This window comes from Pinus tabuliformis, chromosome 4_1 (genome assembly GCF_031772625.1).
Source record: "Pinus tabuliformis cultivar Carrire ecotype Pingquan chromosome 4_1, CPIR1, whole genome shotgun sequence".
Classification (NCBI taxonomy): Eukaryota; Viridiplantae; Streptophyta; class Pinopsida; order Pinales; family Pinaceae; genus Pinus; species Pinus tabuliformis.
In genome coordinates, this window is record NC_142303.1 from 208,770,000 (window position 1) to 208,792,441 (window position 22,442).

At 37.3% G+C, this 22,442-nt stretch overlaps 1 protein-coding gene across 1 annotated transcript in view; it reads left to right on the forward strand.

Moving 5' to 3' along the window:
- LOC149174948 (uncharacterized) overlaps positions 1 to 22,442 on the forward strand; it is a 122,030-nt gene that overhangs the window by 37,703 nt on the left and 61,885 nt on the right. The window contains exons 3-5 of the mRNA XM_089421013.1: positions 7,123 to 7,187; positions 7,585 to 7,656; positions 17,805 to 17,885. Of these exons, the coding sequence (XP_089277139.1) occupies positions 7,123 to 7,187; positions 7,585 to 7,656; positions 17,805 to 17,885 (218 nt within the window). The remainder of the gene's footprint in view (positions 1 to 7,122; positions 7,188 to 7,584; positions 7,657 to 17,804; positions 17,886 to 22,442) is intronic.

Consider the following 22,442-nt stretch of genomic DNA (forward strand, 5'->3'; position numbering starts at 1 on the left):
TTAGGTGAATCGAGGGTTTTTCGTCAAGGCAACAGTTGCGGTTCAGTGCGACAAATGGCCTCCATAAGAAAACAAAGAAACACACCGTCGATATACAGGAGGGAGACTCTAGACCAAAATGAAGAAGGAAGACCAACTAAATGCGTGCCACGGAAGCGCAAACTGTCAGATATGTTGGGCTCTCAGTGGAGTAAGAAGGAGCTAGAAAATTTTTACAAGGCTTACCACAAATATGGGATGGATTAGAAGAAGGTGGCTTCATCTAGCCATAGTAGAACCGCTGAAATGGTCGCAACTCTCTATAGCATGAACAAGGCTTACTTGTCTCTACCTGATCGAGTTGGATCTGTAGCTGGGTTTATAGCGATGATAATTGATCATTACAATATGTTGGATATAAGCAATGGGGACTGTTCTGAAGAATATGAGGGATCCAAGCATCCCAAACAGTGATCTCGATCAAACAATAAGCTAAGCAATGCAAACTCCTCAAATGATTGTTACTCAATTATGCACACTAGATCACTGCCAGTTTTTGGCTGTTCACCTCCTGGAAAAAAAAAGAACAGGTTGAACGCGCAAACCAGTGTTGTTGGAGGTGGAAGGACTCTGTTCATTCTATCCCGATGTATTTTTTTTTTTTGGCTTCTTCTGTCCTCCTTTACGCTTAGGTTATGAATTTTACTTATATTTTCTGTATTTTAACATTCATTGTATTGGAATTACAGGCATAAGCTGACTCCATATTATAATTTTTTTTTTTTTTTTTAGTTCTGTTCTTTTACCTTCTCATTGGTCGAAATCTTGAAACCCTATTATACCGTTTTAATTTTGATATGCACATTTTCAGGCTGACTTGCCTATTGAAAAAAATTTGATACTCATTTTCAGGTTAACTTTCTCCTCAATAGTTCTTTATGGCAACATGAACTAATTTGTCAATGACAGGATCAAATAGTGCCTCAATCTATTTTTCTCGTGTTTTTCTAAAAGTCTCGGGTCGACTATTCCACTTAGAGTTGCAATGCTCCCCGGTTACTCAACATACTCAACTCCGTATTGCAATCCTTCAAATGTAGAGTCATTTAACACAAACAATGCTCATGACTCCAGGAATGGTCCTGCACAGACATTTCACTGCCATTATTAATCAGTTGAGTTTCCTGAGTCAGCAAATCCTCAAAAGAAGAGGAATGCTAAAGCAATTGGAGGCAGAAAGATACTTTGCATTCAACCTAGACAGAATAGTTCGTCATCTTGTGTCCTCGCACACCCTTGGTAATTTTTGTTCCTATTTCCATCTTGTATTTTGATATTCTTTTTATTGAAATCTCAGGCCTAATCTCTGTAGTTTAAAAATTATATTATAATCTCTACTGGTCATGATCTGAAAATAATTTCCTTCTCTGTTCAATAAACAGGTGAATCCAGAATGCTTTGTCATCTTGATTTTGCTAGCTTAATGGTTTTCTTTCTCTCCTTCTCTCGGAAGCGTTATGTTGTGTGGAGCGCTCTATGAGTTGTGTGGTGTTGTTTCTATTGTCATGATGCGTGTAGGCAGTTTTCTTTCAAACAGTTTTATTCTTGTCGAGGGAGGAGTGGCGAATTTTCTTCTGGCTTCAATGGGAGTCTTAACTCTTCAGTCTGCTATTCAGAATGAGTCTATGGTTTTCAAGGCACTCTTCTTTCTGATACTAAACACTTTTCTTGGTGTCATCGGAGTAATTGGGGTCTTAAAAGAAATAGTTATTCACTCAATGCAAATGACCTATTCTTCTACAATCTTTGATAGTATATCCATGCATTTTGCTATGACAATTTTGGTTGCAGTTCTTCCCTTCTCTGTTCTAATATTTTTAGTAACTCGGTGGCTTAGAGTGAAGCGCTTTTCATGGGACAGATATTGTTTGAATTCCTTTTTACGCTGGGGAAATTCTAAGTTATATATTTTTTTTATACTCATCCATTGGATTCTGGAAGATATAACTTTTATTCCATCTATCACTCTTCCAAATTTGCTGAAAGATGCTTCAAGACTTTTGTTTCCATGCCTCATTTATCTTCTTATTGCTGAGCTAACAGTATATTTTTTTTTTATATAACAGTCAGTCAAGAGTGGAGAGGGTTAATTCTACTTTCAAAGATAGGACAACTGTGACAGCAATAACCATATTGTCTGTGTGGAGTTAGGGATACTATCTAGCCTGCCTAAACTTAGGAGAAAGGAATAGAGAAGATATCTGAGGCCAATAAAAGTTGCTTCTAACTTAAAGGGTTCTCCAGAAAGAAAAAAAATGAATCCTAAATTACTTATTTGATAAAAATTTCACGCAGCAGTTCAGCAGTTCAACAGAAAATTACATGATGCGTAGGGCCTATGAGGTCGAAAGGGTTTAAACTTGCTCTGATACCAAATGTAAAGACTGCTATTAAATTTCAATCAATGTTTTACAACTCGGACTCGGACTCCAACTCGGCCGAGGATCGACTCCGACTCCGACTCCGAAACGGTAATGACTCGGCCGGCTCGATTTCAATGACTCGGTCGTTGTAAAAAATACATTAAATATTTTTTTTTATTAAAAAACATAATTTTAAATATTTTAAACATAATTTTAAAGATTTTCATTCATGTTTCCAAACACACAGCATTATAATATAGATGGAAGACAACATATGATCAAAGTAGGCTCTTTGCTTCTGTTCAATTTGTACATTAAACCTTGACTGTCAATCTTGACATTGTCACTAAACTATACAACAACCACTGTTGCCCTCGACACAAACACTGCAATGCTCACAAATGAATATGCAATAGGGAGCTCATGGCGCAGTTGCTAAATCAACTATGCCAAGCTGCTTTCAATCTTACACTGCTGCACTGGTGCCGAAAGGATGCTGCGAGCAGTGAGGCTCAGAGCTAGATGTCTTAGGTCAGCTCTATGACCTTGAAAATATCTCAACCTCTGCCCAAGGAGGCTTACTGGTATGCGTCTTATAGCTGCTCAGATATAGCAATGAAGCACCTTCCAGAGTGCTACAACAATGATGAAACATAAACCTTTACTGCCCCCTATCTTAGAATGAAGGACTGTTGAATCTTGATGAAGTAAGCCAGGACTCATAACCTTAAAATGACCTCGGAATATCTGTCTGAAAGAGCAAAGTTTATACTGAAAACTCGAGATTTGTTTAAGAGCAGCAATACTTGTGAATTTGAAGGGGGGCATGTTTGACCGAGGAAATGTGAACACTATTTTGGGAGTGGCCAACTCCAGATAATGCAACACAAATATGGCAATTTCATAGACATGTGAACTTTATCAAAAGTTCATCCGAACATTTAGTAAGATTGTAGCACCTATGAATATTTTGATGACAGCAGACAATAGGTTTTAAGATCCAAGGTAGCTGAAGAGGATTTCCAATCTCTTAAAAGTTAAAAGATGACTAATGGAAGCTACAGTTTTAGCCATTACAGATGGTAACAAACTTTTCAAGGTTGAATCTGATGATCAAGTTTGGTTCTTGGGGCACTAGTTAGCCAAGAAGGACATTCCAGTGCATACCACCATGAAAAGTTTAATCAAGAAAAAATTAAATAGAGAATTTCCAATCAAGAATTATATACAATTATACAATATCTATGTCATCAAAGGCAATACTTGATGGCTAAGGAGTTCATGCTATATAGTATATATAGATCATCAAGCTTTGCAACACACATCAACTTCACATCATGCCAAATAGTTAAATTAATTGCAAAGTTTTGTTTCTAACTTACTAAGATCGAACACAAGGCAGGTAAAGCTGCAAAAGATGATGATCACTGTAGGACAATGGTTCACATCAAATTCGTATCAAATGACACTGTAATTGCAGTCACAAGTATGGGTATGACAGAGCAGTTTATAAAACAGGAGGCAAGGTTTATGACAGAGCAGTTTATGACCGAGTCAAATTGGATCCGGCCGGGTTGACCGAGTCACACATGACTCGGCCGAGTCATTCAATGACTCGGCCGAGTCATGTGTGACTCGGTCAACCGGACCGGTTACTTGGCCGGGTCACTCCTCCAACAATCAACTCGGTTTGACTCGGCCGTTTCGGTTTCGAAACGGCCGGTTTGTAAAACACTGATTTCAATTAGATTGACAGATTTCTTTTGTAAAATTCTATCAAGTTAATTCTATCAAATTAAATGCATTTGCGTACCTGAGTCTCCCATCTTGTGTCGATCACATTGCTATAAGTTTTCTGGTTTTGTTACCAAACCAATTGATTCCTTCCTGCCTATTTGGGATCAACCTTTGCGGTTCCCAGATCCAGAGAACTTCGAAATGGAAGTCCACTAGCCCCCATGCCCAAAACTCCAAGAACAGTTGAAGATTTTCCAATTTTCAGTTCCAAAATCCAGCCCCTAGCTCATCCCTCCAACAGATTTATATTTATTTTTCCCTTTCTTTGTATATTTTTTCCCCCCCTTGAAATCCTCCTTCCTCTCTTTAAATAGTAGAGGTCCCTTCACCTCTACGTATCCTTTCACCGCCTTTATGAAAGTTTATTATTTTTTTGTTAAGCGGTGGTTGCTTTGTCATGCTTCTTGCCTTTAATTGAATCATATCCTCTTACAACATCGAGTGGTATCACTTTTAATTATGACGGTTGGTATTTTAATTTATTAAATAGTATATGGCCATAATGATTTTAAATATTAAATAATCATATCCTCTTACAACATCGAGTGGTATCACTTTTAATTATGACGGTTGGTATTTTAATTTATTAAATAGTATATGGCCATAATGATTTTAAATATTAAATATTATTTTATGTTTATAACATATTAGGTTTAATAATAAGGTTTATGGGTTTAGTTTATTTAATATACATTTTGGGTTATATATGAGCTGGTAAACCTATGAATAAACTCAAGTATATTTCTTACTAAATGTATATTCCTTCTATTTACGAGAATTAGGTATTTAATTAACACTTTTGATAATTAATTAATTTATTTTATATTTAGACATTCTCCATGAATAGTCGATATATATATATATACTAGTGCAATGTATATGATGCATGCATATATAGCTATTACATGCATGCCTCACATGCATGCTAATATTGCTATGTTGTTCGTGATTTGAGATAGGTTGTTAGACATTTGGAGACCCATGAGACCAACAGATGTGCCCCAAACCCACTTTGGGGCCCCACATGATGACTTACATGGAAAATTAGGGGCCATCCCCTAATTCATCTTTATTGGAGCCCTCTCTCTCATCATGGCACTTAGAGGACTCAACGAGGCCCTCCAACAACCCTTCTACATCATGATGTCATCAATTTGGCTTACTTATGGATGGCTTTTTCATAACTTGTGATAGCTACTTGGTCGGCTTGTGACCAAGGCTTGTTTCTAGCACATTATTTTATAATTTTGGGGGCTCATTAGGCTAATTCGATTTAGAGAGACTCATATAAATAGAAAAGAGTCTCATTTGTGAGAACTCATCATCATCACTTGGATTCTTCTCTTGTAAAAGACTTCACACTTTTTCTCTTGGATGCTAGTGGAGACTCTTTGATGCATTTTGATATTTGGAGCTAAAATTTCGATCTTCTTTGGAGCTACTTCATGATTTGTGGATGGATATATCATATTGTCATTTTGTAAGTGCTTCTTGTTGAATATTTTTCTTGGAATAATGTCTAATGTATGGAATTGTTGCAACTAGTTAATGCTTTTGTGCCCTAATTTGTTGAATATTATTTTGGAAAGCTATTTGGTTGGCAATTGCATATGTTACTCATTGCATGACAATTGATGAATGTTCCTAGTGGATGAGATTTTGTTTTTCTTCCATGAAACTCCATAAATCTTGGGTGGGTAAATGTTAAAGGTTGGTTGCTAGGGCATCAATCTTTAGCCTCCTTAAGGACGGTTTTGGCCAATTTTGAATCATCTTAGACTCCATAGCCCAAGGGACTAGGCACTGGTCCAAGAAGTTTGGTGATCAATTCTTCCTTTCTCCATCTTTTCTCCCCTTCAAATTTTTGGCCCCTCTTTCCTAGGACGACTAGCTAGGGCATCAAGTAAAATCCTCTAGAGGAGGAATTTTTGGATTCTGTTTAGACATAACTCTTCTTTGAGGTCTTGTCTAGAGGATCTCCAATTTTGGTTGATTTCTCACGGTGATTTATCCATAAATTCTTGTGCCCTAGAAGGGAAACCTAGCTTGTATTTCCTTGGATAGGTGGCTTTCTTGAGGGTTGTATGAGCTTTGTATTCGGTGGAATAAATCATAAGAGACCCTTTCTCCTCCCTTCCCTTGACCTAGTGAGCACTTTGGAAGCATTTCTTCCCACGCTTATTTATTAAACCCTAGGTCTAGTGTAAGTCCTTATTAGGTTTCTCAAGAGGAGCAAAGAGCCTTTTAAAGTGTCAAATCATCACATAAGGCTTCTTGAGAGGAGATATCTCATCTTCTGGAGTCTTGACCTTAGAAATACACATTACCATTGCAAATCTCAAACCCTAGGTCTTGATCTTCTCACCCAAGGTCTTTCTTGGAGAGCGAATTAGCTTCCTTGAAGCATTGAGCCTTTATTGTGTCTCTCCTTGAATGGGATTTGTGAAATCACTTCAATCCTAGTGATTTCCCTCCTACTAGGACTCCTCCCATCAGTGAAATTCCATAAAGCGCAGGGGACATTGACTGAGGTGACAGTGGGTCTTTGTCCCATCGTTGTCACTTGATCTATTAGTTGTCCCATAGGTTCCCCTCCTAGGTCCCTGCTAGATTGTGTGGTAACAAGATTATCTATAATAATTATTTACAACACAAATAGATAGAGAATACACAAATTACACCTCAATAGGCACATATTACGATGATAATTCATATTTGGTTGTTTGAAGAGTGGTGGCATACAATACTTCGTTTCATGTATTGAACTTTGTGTTGAGTTGGTTTGCCCACACAATCATAGAATGCATTTTGAGGTCCAGAGATCTATCTTAAGTTCAACAACGAAGGGATTCAACTTCAAACTTTACACAATTAATCTCTTCATTGCTATGTATACTGAATGTGAATTATTGGGGTATGGTAGGGATATTTGTCATAGTATTTAAAGGCTGTGAAAATATGGTTGAGAAGGGATCTAATTATCTGCTTGTTTGATGAGATTGTTAATATGTTTGCTTTAATATAAAATTGTTAGAATATCTTTCATCAAAAAACTCATAGTATCTTAATTATTGAGAAAGAGAGAGTCCATACAGGTATATTGATTTTTTAAATAAATGTGGGAAAACCTGTTATTTGTTTTTTAACCCAACATTTCGGACTTCAAAGTGAGTCTATCATCTAGGGATCTCAATTCACAATTGAGATGCGTTGAGCATGATTAGCTTGAGCTATTAATATTCATATGAAGGATAAAGGTGTTTAGCTCTTTATATTCTCGGCTTCTCAAACTGTAATTGGTGATCTTAATTATTATTTGCAGGTTGGTCCATCTATAGAACAGTTTTCATGAAAAAACTCACAGCATCTTAATTATTATTTGCAGGTTGGTCCAGATCCAAGACCTGTCATGCGCAAAGTGTATCTAATGTTTAAAAATGGTGGTGATCCACATGAGGTATACCCAAAACACCCTTCGATTGAGTAGCCTATTATTTTGAGAATTTGTTGGTAGCTCCAGATGTTTCTGATTTATATCACCGATTGTATTTTAGATGACTGATTTGCACCTTGATCTTAGCTTATATATGCAAAAAGAAATTTAACTAATTTTGTTATGCATGTTTCATTTTCCGGAAATTTTTTTCTATATTTTTACTAAATAAATAAATAAATAAATATGCCATGAGCGACATATGTTAAAAATTCACAGTGCCACCTTCTACCATATAAGTGAGTACAGATAACTATTAACCTTAGCTCCACAATCTAAGCTATCAATTTCTATAACTATAAATAACATTTCTAGATGAAATTTGATTGGCTAAGTCAAGCTTCAATGTTGAAATTTCTCATATATTGAAACTTGAACTTGGGTGCATTATTGCAAGGCACGAAAGGTAGCTTCACTTCTCCTCCATAGAAAAAGTCCTGCCAAATGAGAAGTACTCCAAAAAGCTTTATTGTGCTTTCTAATCATCTAGTTATTTCTAGAAATATCACCATTCCACCTCAAGGGATCCACGAAGAGGATTGAAATTGTTCCGCATGATATTCTTTGTTGAATGCAATCGAGACAAAAGGATATGACGAAGTATGCCAGCAAAACCTTTTTTAGAAAATACATTGTCTCTGAACCTCATGTGTGGCTACGAATTGGGGACAAGGGCTTTAGGTGGTAGTGATATAGTAGAATATTTAGTGCATATAAATTATAGGAAAACATTCTTGTTTCCAAGGTTTTCGCTAGTGGAAACACTGATTCACCCCCCTCTTAGTATTTCCAACAATTGGTATCAGAGTGAGTTCCTTTAGTTGTGTTGACACCTAATCCTCACGATTGGGTGAATTCATGTAAATAATTAAATTAGGAATGTGAACAGTCATCAGGAGATGAACTGAACAGTCACACCCTTTTGTATATAACAATAACATACCTGATGGAATAATACGAATCAGTTTTTCTGCCAGGGGTAACTCCATTTGGCAGAAAAACTGATTCGTATTATTCCATCAGGTATGTTATTGTTATATACAAAAGGGTGTGACTGTTCAGTTCATCTCCTGATGACTGTTCACATTCCTAATTTAATTATTTACATGAATTCACCCAATCGTGAGGATTAGGTGTCAACATTCCCCCCCTTAATCTGAAGGGATGTTGGTGAATCCAAGCATCATTTTGAATCTTTCAAGCTTTTCTCTTCCAAGCGCTTTGGTGAAGATGTCTGCAATTTGCTCATTTGTGGAACAATGACGGAGATGGATTGTTTTGGCCTCAACATGATGTCGGATCAGATGATATTTAGTATTGATGTGCTTTGTTCGATCATGGAACTTTGGGTTCTTGGCCAACTTTATTGCAGAGGTGTTGTCAATCATGAGTGGAGTTGATTGTACTTGTTTTACTTGCAAATCTTCAAGAATTTTCCTAAGCCACACAATTTCTTTTGTTGCTTCAGCTGCTGCCACGTATTCTGCTTCTGTTGTGGAATCTGCTGGAACTGATTGTTTGCATGATCTCCAGGAGACAGCTCCTAATCCAAGACTCATAGCATATCCTGAAGTAGATACCCCAGTTTCTTTGTCTCCATTGAAGTTTGAATCAGAGTATCCGATTAAACTGAAGTCATCCACTTGTGTGTACTTGATTCCAAGGTCTTGAGTTCCCTTCAAGTACTTTAGAACTCTTTTTGCAGCAGACCAATGTCCCTCACAAGGCTTTTGCATAAACCTAGAGAGGATTCCAACAGCAAATGAAATGTCTGGTCTGGTGGTAGTTAGGTAGTTGAGACTTCCTACAAGCTGTCTATACTTTGTTGCATCCTCAAATTCCTTTCCTTCAATAGATGTGAGCTTCAAGTTTTGTTCCATTGGAGTAGTAAGAGGATTGCATTCTGTCATGTCAAACCTGTTCAACAAATCTTCAATGTATTTATTTTGAGAGAGAATTATGGACTTTGGATGTTGGGTTACTTCAATGCCAAGATAGTAATGAACATAGCCCAAATCAGTCATTTCAAAACTTTTTCCCAATTCCTTCTTTATGGATGCAATGTAGCTTTCATTGTTCCCTGTCATTAAAAGATCATCTACATATACCACAAGATATACAACTGTTTTGCCAACTTTCTTGACAAATAAAGTTGCATCATCAAGATCAAAATGATTGAAATTGAGTTTCAACAGATGCTCAGTTAGTTTTTCATACCAGGCTCGCGGTGCTTGTTTGAGGCCATACAAGGACTTCACAAGTTTTCATACTTTATGTTCATGTCCTTTCACAGCAAATCCTTCAGGCTGGGACATAAAAACATTCTCTTTTAGATCTCCATTCAAGAACGCAGTTTTTACATCCATTTGATGGACTTTCCAACCGTTCTGAGCTGCTAGTGCAAAGAGTGTCCGGATCGTGGCCCATTTTGTTGTGGGGGCAAAAGTTTCCTCATAATCGACCCCTTCCTTCTGTGCAAAACCTTTTGCCACAAGCCTAGCTTTGTGCTTGTCAAGTGAGCCATCAACTTTGTACTTGTTCTTGTAGACCCACTTGCAGCCAATTGGTTTGGTTCCAAATGGAGGATCAACCAACTTCCAAGTGTCGTTCTTTATGAGGGCATCATACTCCTTTTGCATCGCTTCTTTCCATTCATCATGAGAAGCAGCTTCTTTAAGGGAAGTTGGTTCAAAATCTGTGGACAAGTTCAATTCACAATCATAAGAAACATCCTTATCAACAGGTGAATTAGAGTCATCTACATCACCTCCATTTTGTCGGTTTGAATTTCTAGTTCCTGTTTTTACAATTTCATCAGGATGAACACTTTCAAGTGTCTTCGTCAGCCACTTTGGGGGACCTTTCTGAGATGGTCCAGGCTGCTCTCTTGATTGAGTTGGGACTGAATCAAGATTGAGTCTCCCAATTCTATCAATTACATCATTTAAAGCATCATCCGTTGTTGGAGTTCCATTCGGGGGAGAGTGTTCTTCAGAAGAAGATTCCACATGTTGATCTAGAATAGCAATCCCCCCTTCAAGATGTGGAATCTGATTATCAAATTCTTGAAATGATTTTGTTTTTGCGAATCTATCCAAGCGATCAAGTTGCTGCTCAACAACATTGTCAGATTAAGGGGGGGGGAATGTTGACACCTAATCCTCACGATTGGGTGAATTCATGTAAATAATTAAATTAGGAATGTGAACAGTCATCAGGAGATGAACTGAACAGTCACACCCTTTTGTATATAACAATAGCATACCTGATGGAATAATACGAATCAATTTTTCTGCCAAATGGAGTTACTCCTGGCCTGACAAGTTGCATCTTAACAGCCGAAAGGCAGATCTCAGAAGTACAGAGATGGGAAAGTCAAAGAAGCACACATCCAAACAATGAAAGGAGGGCTCCGGTAATGCAGTGGTGTCAAAATCTGTTACAGCTAATGAAAAGAGTCAAGTTGGTCCAACTCCTGAGTTTGATGAAGCATTGCAAGCACATTGCAGCAAGACAGAAGGAGGCTCCAACCCCTTGATTTATCAGCTCCAACTGAAAGGACACTCCAATGTCCTGGTTTTCCAACTCCAACTTTAAGCACGCTCCAACGCCCTGGCTTTATCAGCTCCAACTGAAAGGATGCTCCAACACCTTGCATAGGCTCCGACCTGCCCTAGCACCACCTTGCTGCCCTGAAGTGTTCTCAGGCTCCAACTTGAAGGAGACTCTAGTCTACGCCTTGCACCACCCTGCCACCCTTAAAATAGATACATTTGTTGTTGTAGATTATTTTCCGCTATGCTAGATCATCATCATCATTGTTCTGTCACTGCTCCCAATATACTGCTGCAATGTCACTGCCTCCACTTTTTCCCAACAGTCCATAACCAATCTGATATCTGCAATACAATACTTGTGAAACCCTAGCACTAAACAATCCCTAATGCTTTCATCATTCTCTTAAAAAGCTAATAACTCTGCTCAACAAGCAACTCAATAATACTCTGCTGCACAATGCAAACCCTAAATGTTTACATTTTGCAATGGTAATCAAGATTCAAAACCTACTTGAATAATTTGTTCAACATAAATTCTGCCCAACCATTTCACTTGACGAACTCAATCACTAAAATCATCAACCAACAGTATACACTCATTCGCTGTTCAAAAGCAACAACCCTGATCAACAATCTTCATACTAGACACACTCATGCTTCACTTACTAGTCTTATCCTTTGTACCAGTCCATTGCTAGAATCTGCTACAGGAAAATCACTCTTAATCACACAACATGTCAGCTGGATGTATTGGCTGACACACTTCACACATAGGTATTCAGTTGGATCTTAATCACATAATGTGTAGGGGTGTATTGATCCAACGCAGGCTATAATTTTCATTCTTGAAATTTCTCTGCAAAAACACTCTTAGCAGTAGACATAATACTTTGTTCACCATAAGGCACACAACATTGTGCTCAAACCACATTCCAACAGTGCATACACCACTCACTGTTTATCATCACCCTTTAATTGCAGGCAGTCACAGGCAACATTATACACTGCTGCCTGCACAATTGAACCTTTATTGCACAGGAACAAGGAGAAAGCACTAGACTTACATCATTACTTAGTGGGCATTTACATTTTGAATCAACACGAATCAATCTGAATAATTTGATCAAACAGAACACAGGAATGCTCAGGTCTGATCTATAGCCTTTGATCATGACTTATGCGTCTCATACACAAATTCGAATTATTATATTCTACTGCAAGCTTCCTACTAGAAGTGCATCACCCCACCTTGCCTTGCTTGCGAATTTTTGAAACTTCTTTACAAGATTCCAATGCAGGACAAAATGACATATGAGTAGAAGAATTGTCACCGCAGAAGTGTGCAGGAGCATTACATTACCAGATCAAACATAGGAGTATTGTTTTTGATGTTGGATATTTTGCCTCTGGTCTCATCAAACACAATACTGTGTGAGCTTTTATTGCATCAGTACCAACCTTTCTCAAGTATACAAGGAAACAAAATCAACCAAAATGTGACCACGACTTACCCTACAAGATTTGACTTCATAACCTTAGATGCCCTTCGTATTGCCTGAGAAAAGCATCAGAATATGCCACAAAGTTATGACAAAAAGGAGGCCGAAAGTATCCTCAGGAGGTCTGCTACAATCTGCCTCAGAAAATAAGATAAAGTAACCTTTGAAATGTGCTGATATAACCCTCAAATTGCTGTAGAGATATATCTTATTGCAGATGCATGGATTCCCTCACACAAAGCTTTAGAAAAGATAACGAATTTTCCTCCAAGAAATGATCTGTGCCTCAAAAAAATCAGATATATGCTCAAGAGGATGTTGGAAAATCGAATAGGCAGAAAAGATTTTCTTGTCTTTGATTATTAATTGTCATTTCTTTTATTCGTCTTGTCTTCTTTATGTCTTCTTTTATTTTTCTTATCATCAAGCAACTACCAAAATATAAATGCATGAAAATCAAAACAACAAGGACACAAGATTTAGGCACTCAGCCACAGCAAAATCTCTCTCCAAGGTGAAAACCCGACAAAAATTCTCGTCTCTTCTTTAAGAACCAAATCAAATGAGACAACCAAGATCCAACGAGACCTCCTCCAATCCATCAAGCCAACCTCTCAAGTAGACTTGTCAAATTCTAGTCAAATTCATCAAAGGTTAACACAAGTCATCTCTTCCAATTCAAGTCAATAAGGGTCTTGACCCTCTTCTATCTTCTGAAATCTTCGGCCTTCGGTAGCTCGATTCTGCAACTTCATTTTTTCCTTCAGGGAAGTTCGACTGTTCTTTTCTTGTCAAATAGTCTAGCCTCCTTTTCTATGAATCCACTTCTTTTCTTCTAACTTCACACAATTTTCCTTTTTATGAGAACTTCAGAACATATTTCTTGTTTGGATATATTCACAAAGTCGAATGCTCTTGGCCTTTTACAGTCTTCTTTGTGAGGTCGAATCCCTCAATAAGGCCGACTTGTAGGGTGAGTAGGCTGACTTGATGGTGGAGGAGTAGATGACCAATTTATATAGAAATAATTTTTCTTCTTTGGGACATAAAGCCCAATAAAGGTCTTGATCACAATGACAAGGACTAAGACTTATGACATAAACCTAGGAGCATACAATGGGTGGTAAGACCTAGAAATAAAATGAATAAAGCATGAAACCCATGCTTAAAATAATTTTTCTTTTACAATGTATTTTTCTTTCTTTCTTTTGACAAGTAAATAATTACATCATGACAACAATTATGAAGATTGATACTAGTTACATTTTTCAACACTCCCTCTTACATGGGGGGGTATTCATAATTGTCAATGTTCCACCAAGACTTGGGGACAAGGAGACATGGGTGCGGGGAGACGCACAAGGGGGACGTGTGGGAGTACCCTCAAATTTTAGGGAAATTTAGGAGGGACGGGGGGGCGTCGGGGTATATATATATATATTTTTCCTTTTTAATATATATATATTTTTTTCAAAACTCATATTGAATAATGAAAGTATAAATACAATGATACATACATAATTGAATTAAATAATGAAATACATTGATCCATACTCATCATCCTTACTAATACATACATGATTCATCCATAGATCACAAGATTCAATAATGAAATACTCCAATCCATATTCATTATTCATTATTCACCATTCTAGAATCTACATTGATTTAAAAATTAAATTCATCATTCTAGATTCTAAATTGATTTAAAATTAGAATTCATCATTCTAGAATCTAATTAGTACTAAGCATAATAGACTATAATAGATATTGAAATCTGAATACTGAAATAGTAAATTGATATAACTAAAACTCAAAAACAGTGGAGTGATGAGTCTAAAAGTCACTCTAAAGTACAAAGAGGGCTTGGTGCTCCTGATTAAATACTAATTCCATACCCTTGTACATGACAAAATGCAATGGAAACATTGGAATCCATCGAATCCTGAATTCCTGAAAAACTGTTAAGTCTGCTGGATTTTGAGTGAGATCTAAAATTCTACTTTCTCCATATGAAATCCAATGAGGTTGGAACCACTCTCAAACATCCCGAGTCATTTCATGGTAATGTTAAAAATTTAAGTAAAAGTGACATTCTCCTTTTACTTTAAGAATTTAACATTACCATGAATTGCATAGCATTAGTATGGAAATATGGTCAAATACTAGGTTTTCCTTGTCATAAATCATTGTTTACAAGCAAATTTAACGAGGGACGCATAACCCATATTGAGGGGGGATGCCCAGGTGTTCCCCACACTGGGGAAATGCCCCCCCCCTACGTCTCCCCGTGTCTCCCCAAAAGGGGGACGTGGGGAAACATTTCCCCAGACGTCCCCCCTGTCCCGGGGGTGTGGGGTGCGAGGGGTGCGCACACCTGACCCTGGGGGACGCGTCCCCGTGGAACACTGATAATTGTTCAATCAATACAAGGTTGACCTCAATTTGAAATGTTCCAAGAAGAGTACAACAACATACGCAATGCTAGGGATACCCTAACTGCCAAGGTATCCAACACATCAAAGATCCAAGTGTCAATGACACCTTTTCAAGGATCCATCAAATTAAGGATCCAAGTGTCATTTCCAAGACACTAATACAAGGATCTAAGACACTGTCAGGGACTAAGGTGTCATCTAGGCAACATGCCACTATAGGTACCATCAGGCTACAACCCTGGTATCAATATAGATACCATCCAGGCTTCTATGCCCTGACACCAACCCTCAGGGATCTAGGTATCTCAACAAGGTCAAACACAACAACAAAGCTCCACATGACCAAGATACCCTCCCACACTGGGATCCAGACATCATCAAGGCCAAACAACAACTAAGATCCCAATACCAAAAAGCTCTTTAGTGAGCTTTTTGGGTATGTGCTGGATACCATCATCGGTTATTGTGACAACCAAAGTGGGATTTGTCTTTCTGAGAATCTCGTGTTTCATGACCGTTCCAAGCATATTGATATCAGGTACCACTTTATCTGGGATATGGTACAACGGGGAGCAATAAGGCTCCGTCACATTGGGATTGATGAACAGGTCGCAAATATTCTTACAAAGCCCCCATGGAAGGTCAAATTCTTAACCTTCTGTGAACGACTTGGAGTCGTGCAGAGACCCTCTTATGAGGGTCCCGTTTGAGTTGGATGTTGAGCTCCAGGAGCTCTGGGGGGCTTGGGTGCTTCTTGGAGCAACAAGCGACCATAGGGTGAGTGGTTCACCTTCCCCTAGTGGTGCGCTGTGTACAAGGTGAGTGGTTCACTTTCCCCTATGATACCCCATGATAATTGATATATGCATAGGATGAGTGGTTCACCTTCTCCTATGGCATATGAGCAGGATGAGTGGTTCACCTTTTCTTGCCAATACATCCTACCCATGTAGTCCGGAATTCATGGGAAGTACCTCTCATCTGGCTAATGAGTTGGGAAATGAGGATAGGGATCATAGTACTACCGATGGACGCTTTGTGTACTAGCGTACTCCCTATGCTAGGATGTTTGATATTGATCTGGAATCAATGAAAACTGATTTCGGGCCAGTGGAGAATGGTTTAATACACTCTTGATCATTTCTTCTTCATTATTTCTTCATGGTTTGATAGAGCAGAGCAGAGCAGGGATGACAGAGATGATACAGATTGACAGATAGTTTGGCAGGTGGAGTTCTCCTTAGTTGAGAGGGCATGTAGGGCCAAACTCCACCTTGGACAACTCATATGATGGAGATGATATTTTTGTTGGATTCCTCTTTCTGAGAGGTGTAGGATTAATCTAAAGATCATCTCATTCTGACAAGTATAAATGGAATTATGAATTTATTTCTTCTATGGACAAATTATCAAGGTCGGCCAACAATCTAATGTAGCCTTAGAAGCCCAAAAGTCATGTCTCTTCACCCCCAATGTTGCATATAAATAAAAGGAGCATCTACCTCATTTGGACATTCATTCATCTCACACATATCTCTCTCTCCTCATCTGATTGGGTCATACGTTTTCAGGACAACCTTCTTCTCCTCCACACGTGTGAAGGGTTGACTGCAATTTCTGTTTTCAAATGTTGACCAAGTTGCAGCAAGTTTGACCAGCATTGACTGGGCAGCGTTTGACCTTGTTTGACTGCAATTTTTGTGGGAATATCTCTATTTGGGCAGGCCGCATATTTGGGCACAGAAACTGAGATTTTCTGTGTTGTTTGACTAGCATTGACTGCAGCAAGTTTGACTGTGTGTTGACCAAGTTTGACCGATTTGACCAGAACTGTTTTGAGCTGATTTGGATTGTTGTTGGAGGCCAAATTGACTAGGTTTGACCGAGCTGATTTCGAGGAGTAATTCTGTTGATTTGACCAGCATTGACTTTCTGGTTAGGGCATCCTGTTGACTGCAGTTTGACTGGACAGATTTGACTGTGTTTGGGCAAGTAAATTTTGTATATTGTACTCTCTCTCTCTGCTGAACTTTTGAAGAATAATAAGAAGACTTGATCAAAGGGTTTCCCCACATTGGGGTTTTTCCTTGGTATCCGCCAAATATTGTGTCCTCTTGTCTTGGCTTGTCTTCTGCTTTTTATTTATGTTCTATCTGCATTTACTATCATGTTAATGTGATTGCTAATCTGGAAATTGATATTGGGCTAATAAGAAAAATTGAAGTAAATTGCTCTTAAGCATAGAACATACTATTGTTATCTAAAATCAACATGTTCTGGTTAGAACTTAGGAGTCAGGACAACAGTTTACTGATAGAAAGTCTAGAATCACTCCCTAACAATCTAGGATTCTCACTGAACTGTAAAATGTGAAGGCCCTCAGAATGTGAGTGGTTTTACTAACCTAGTATCATCATTATCCATCATTCTAGGCTAGCTACTCTTAACAAATCTTTTACTTATGCATTCTTTTTTGATAACTATTAATAATTGCAAAATATTTTCTTATATTATATCTTTTAGATAGATGTGTATAACTTCTTTCAACCATTTATTTCTAGTTTGTTTTTATTTGCTTGGTATAGATAAACACGTTTCGTTACACCTTATGTTTGCAGATTTTAGCTGAGTTCTCAAATGGAAGGGAGCACGATTACTTCTATGCAGCCTTATATGCTAGCTTGTACTATGAAGCTCATGTCTGTAAAGAAATACTAGTCAAGTATCCCTTTACTTTGTGTTCATTTTATTTCTTTAAATTTGCAATACGTGATTTTGTTGCATATTCGTCTTATAGATTGGAATAACAGAATTGACTGGTAATATGGAAGACACTTTTTGATATTTTGATTCTTGAATACCAGAATATTTAGTAGATGATATTGGAAACTATTAACATGGCATTGATATATTTCAATCCCATTCCCTTTTAAAAGAAGGGATGCGGTTCTCTTCAAAAACAATCTTTAACCTCCATGACATATCATCAGCACAAGGCATCTATGTTTAGAAACTAGAAAGACACAGATCTTGTTACTCCCAATTTGTATGAGGGTACTTCTCAGTTTGGGGACCCTGCACAAGCAGGCCGTGTATAGAGTATTTTGATCTGAGGCATTATTTTCCTACACAGATTCATATTGTTTTTTATTATTGGTATTTGGCATGTTCATCGCATTGGTGGGTGGTTTAAAAGATCAATTTAACTTTGCATTTGATGGAGTAAGGGCATATTATTAGTGCACACTTTCATAGAGTTGCTTCCATTGTGGCAGTTTATTTGTTGACTGTTACCGCTCAAATTAGCTGGGTTGGAAAAGTTTAACCAAGCATGTTAAACAGTAAACACTATTAGGAACACACCTGCTGTCACCTCAGCATATTCCTCTCACTTTAGGCTAACTCCTACGAAACACCAAGGACGGTATCCCTACAAACACACACTCAAATGAAAGTGTTAAGTAGACCAGTGCCCGAGTACAGGTATGTGGAAGAGGTAAGAGTTAATTTAATGACACAATCTTATCTGATAAATAAAGTAATAGCAGAACTATATTGCAGACCAACAAAGAAGATACTCAATGGATCAATGAAATAAGCATGGAAAGTACCACATGGAATATTGAGAATTTTTACCAAAAAGGAAATGATTTGGAAGTGTTATATCTGTTTTATGTGGCTGTAAGAGGAGATAAGCTTGCTCTTCAAACCTGGAATTTTTATACTTTTGAAGATTGCACCAAGGTAGTAAGCAAAAGGCTTCTTCACGGGCTCAAAACTAGCTCTTGGTGCACCTGAAACTCAAGGAACTTGGTTGGAAGTGTTAGTACTATGAAAATCCTTTCCAATAAATACAATAACTTCAAATTTGGGTGAGTAGTTGAAAATATATTCAATTTGCAAGTTAATTAATTAGAAAATGGCTCTCAATCGTGAGGGCTGAAAATTGACTTAGTCCAAAAGAGTGATCAGACCTACAAATTGTTTTGGACAGCCAATATATGATCTAAGTGTTGGAAATAATACTGAGAGGGGGGGTGAATCAGTGTTTGCAGATCAATAACTTTTTCATTTCCATAATCAGATTTATATACGCTACTTCAGTGAAGGGAACTCGCGTTTGCACGCAACTGTTATCAAGGCAACCAGCATATATCTAGTGAACTTATGATTCAGTTAATTCATCATATGTTGATCTTTAATCTATGCATCAGCACTTTATTAAACATTAAATTGTAACCATGTGCAGTTAATAACAGAATAAACCATCACACATAAGCAACACACATGAACACCAAGATTTAACGTGGAAACCCAATGTGGGTGAAAACCACCCGCTGCTGTCGTCTTTGTCTTCTTTTAATAATAAGAAAATCTGTTTACAATCTTGTACTGGTGTAGACTGATATCAGTACACAAGCTTCTACCTGCAGAAGGTTTCAACCTTCTCTTGTTCTCCAGCTTCTATTGGAAGGGAGCTACAACCCCCTAGCTCTTGTACTAGCCGATATGTTTACTAGTACATAGGCGCCAGCCTATAGAAGGCTACGACCTTCTTTCTTCCTCCAAGGACCACATTTCATAAATTTTTAGACTGGATGCTCTTGGTACACAACAATACACATGAAGGGCTCATTTCATCCAATTTTCATACTAGACCCATCAACAACATTGAAGCTTAGAATTAATCATCATTGCAATACAACCATCAACTACATCTATATCAACCAATCACTGAAACTCAATCATCACTCTCTGAATCAACCAAACTCAAACAATCAATGACAACCTCTAAACCTCTGACACAACTAAATCAACCATTCATTCATACTTAATTGACTTCAACAAATCAACTAGAACAGATAGATCACTGTAACCAGTACATAGATCTGAACCCAGAACACTACATCATCATTCAGAACCAGCTGTAACCTCAAAACCATGCATCAGAGTGTATACGCAACTTGGAAGGGCCGAACCAGCGTGTATACGCAACTTCACCAAAGCGAACCAGCGTATAGATCTGCAAATGCTTACTTATAACTTTGTTGCACTTCCCGACTTCAGACATACCCAGATCATCATATATAAAGGATAAAACATGTGTTAGCAATCAGATCTAGCCCATCAGATCACATAATGATAAGTCATTATGATCCTGATCCATCATTAGAGCTCATCTATCATCACTGAAGCAAATCACAATCAATCAATTTGAACATTCAGAACACTGTCACCAGACCATAAAGCAAAATCCAGAACTCTGCATCAACAACCAGAACCAACTGTAACTTCAAACATCATAGTTCATAAGGTATACGCTACTTCGATGTGTCGAACCAGCGTGTATACGCGCTTTTACCAAAGCGAAATAGCGTACATATCTGCAAATACTAACTTAGACATTCCAAACTTCAGTCATACCCAGATCATATCATTTACAGAATAAAACATGCGTCAGTATTCAGATCTAGACTGTCCATGATCAAACCACATAATGATAATACATTTAAGGCTTTATGATCCCGATCCATCAACCATTATCAACCACATAGGTGCATCCTTAGATCAGATCAAGCAAAGCATCAGAAGCTCATAACCTATATATATGATCTAACACTTCAGAAGATATTCAATACTTGCACACCCTGGCCTAATGATCTTCTCCTCCTTATATAGTTTTAGGCCTTTCTCAATACCTTGGACCAAAACCACTTAGGACAAATACCTTGGACCAAATACCTAGGGTCAATACCTTGGACTAAATACCTCGGACCAAAACCTTGGTTTTCCAACATGCACGCGCCCTTCCTCCCGTGAAAGTGTGTGTATACGTATATGCACCTTTTGTTCTGTTAATCCATGTGTATATGCTCTTTTTCTACAGTGATCCCGCGTATATAACTTAACATACTTGAAAATGTCCTTTTTATTCAACTTCTTGATTCTGATCTGTAGTCCTTTGTTCCTTCATCCTATTCTTTTGTATCATTACTTTGTTCCCTTTGAATAGACCTGTTATAATGTGATTTGCCTTCTGAATTGATTCCTTTGAACTGCCCTGCATTTTATCATATCTGTAAACACAACTATCATGAATTCTGTCACATCTGATATCTCTCCTATAGATTCATCTAGATACATAGATTCACCTAGTTACCATATACAAGTGAGTCGTTTTGCTATAAGTGTGTTGCCATCAATTACAACACATGCATCATAATGCCAACACTAAGAGCAATGAATAGTCAAATGAAAACCCCTTTAGATCAATTATAAAGGATATAAGAAAATTGTGCTTGGGTTTCACGTATCCCAAGGCAAGGGTTGCCTCTAATTGCCTCCAATTGCTGTAATAATTTCCAAAACCTGTAATAGGCCTTGAGACACTTGGAAATGATGTTTGAACAATGATATAAAGAAAAACAAAGGGGGCCACACAACCTTAGGGCTTTTAGTGCTTCCAAAAATGCAATTTATGGTGGTTTATCCAATGAAAATAGTCAATTGATGCAAATTAAACCATGGATAGTGAAGAAATTCACTATTGAAATATGTTTTTGTATGAAATTTTTGGAATATATATATTTTTTGAAGGTTTTTTTTTATATTTAATGCTAAATATAACTTTAAAAAAATTACAATAAATTTTTAAAGAGATTTGAAAAGAGATTGATGTTAAATTGTTGGAATAAGGATGTGACCCTTTTTCCACAAGAGTCAAGGACAAAGAATTATGTCCACTTTTAGATTTGGTACAATGCCCGAGGTCTTGATACTAGGTGGAACACCAAGGATATGACCAAATAATCAAGACAAGACAAGAAATGGAACCAAAATTTTATTGGAAGGGCTTCCTATGTAACGAATCCTCCAACCAAAGAAATCAACAATTATACAAGATAAGGTCATAGTTACCAAGTTCGAATAATTCGAATTCGATTCGATACGATAAAAATTCGAGTGAAAAAAATTCAATTCACAAAAAATTCGATAATAGACATCATAAAAACATTTTTTTTATTTTTTTTTCTCAATTTATTTTGAATTATGAATATTTTTTTATTAATTTTAAATAATATAACAATTTTAGAAATAAAATTATCTAAAAAATTTACTATTCATCTTTTCTCTTCAAAACATCAATCATTCCATAAATAAAAACTAATTATTTAAAATTAAGTTACTTCACACATTTCGGTTTCCATGATTGAAAAAACAGAAATTTTCTAATAACAATTTTACCTTCTATTTTG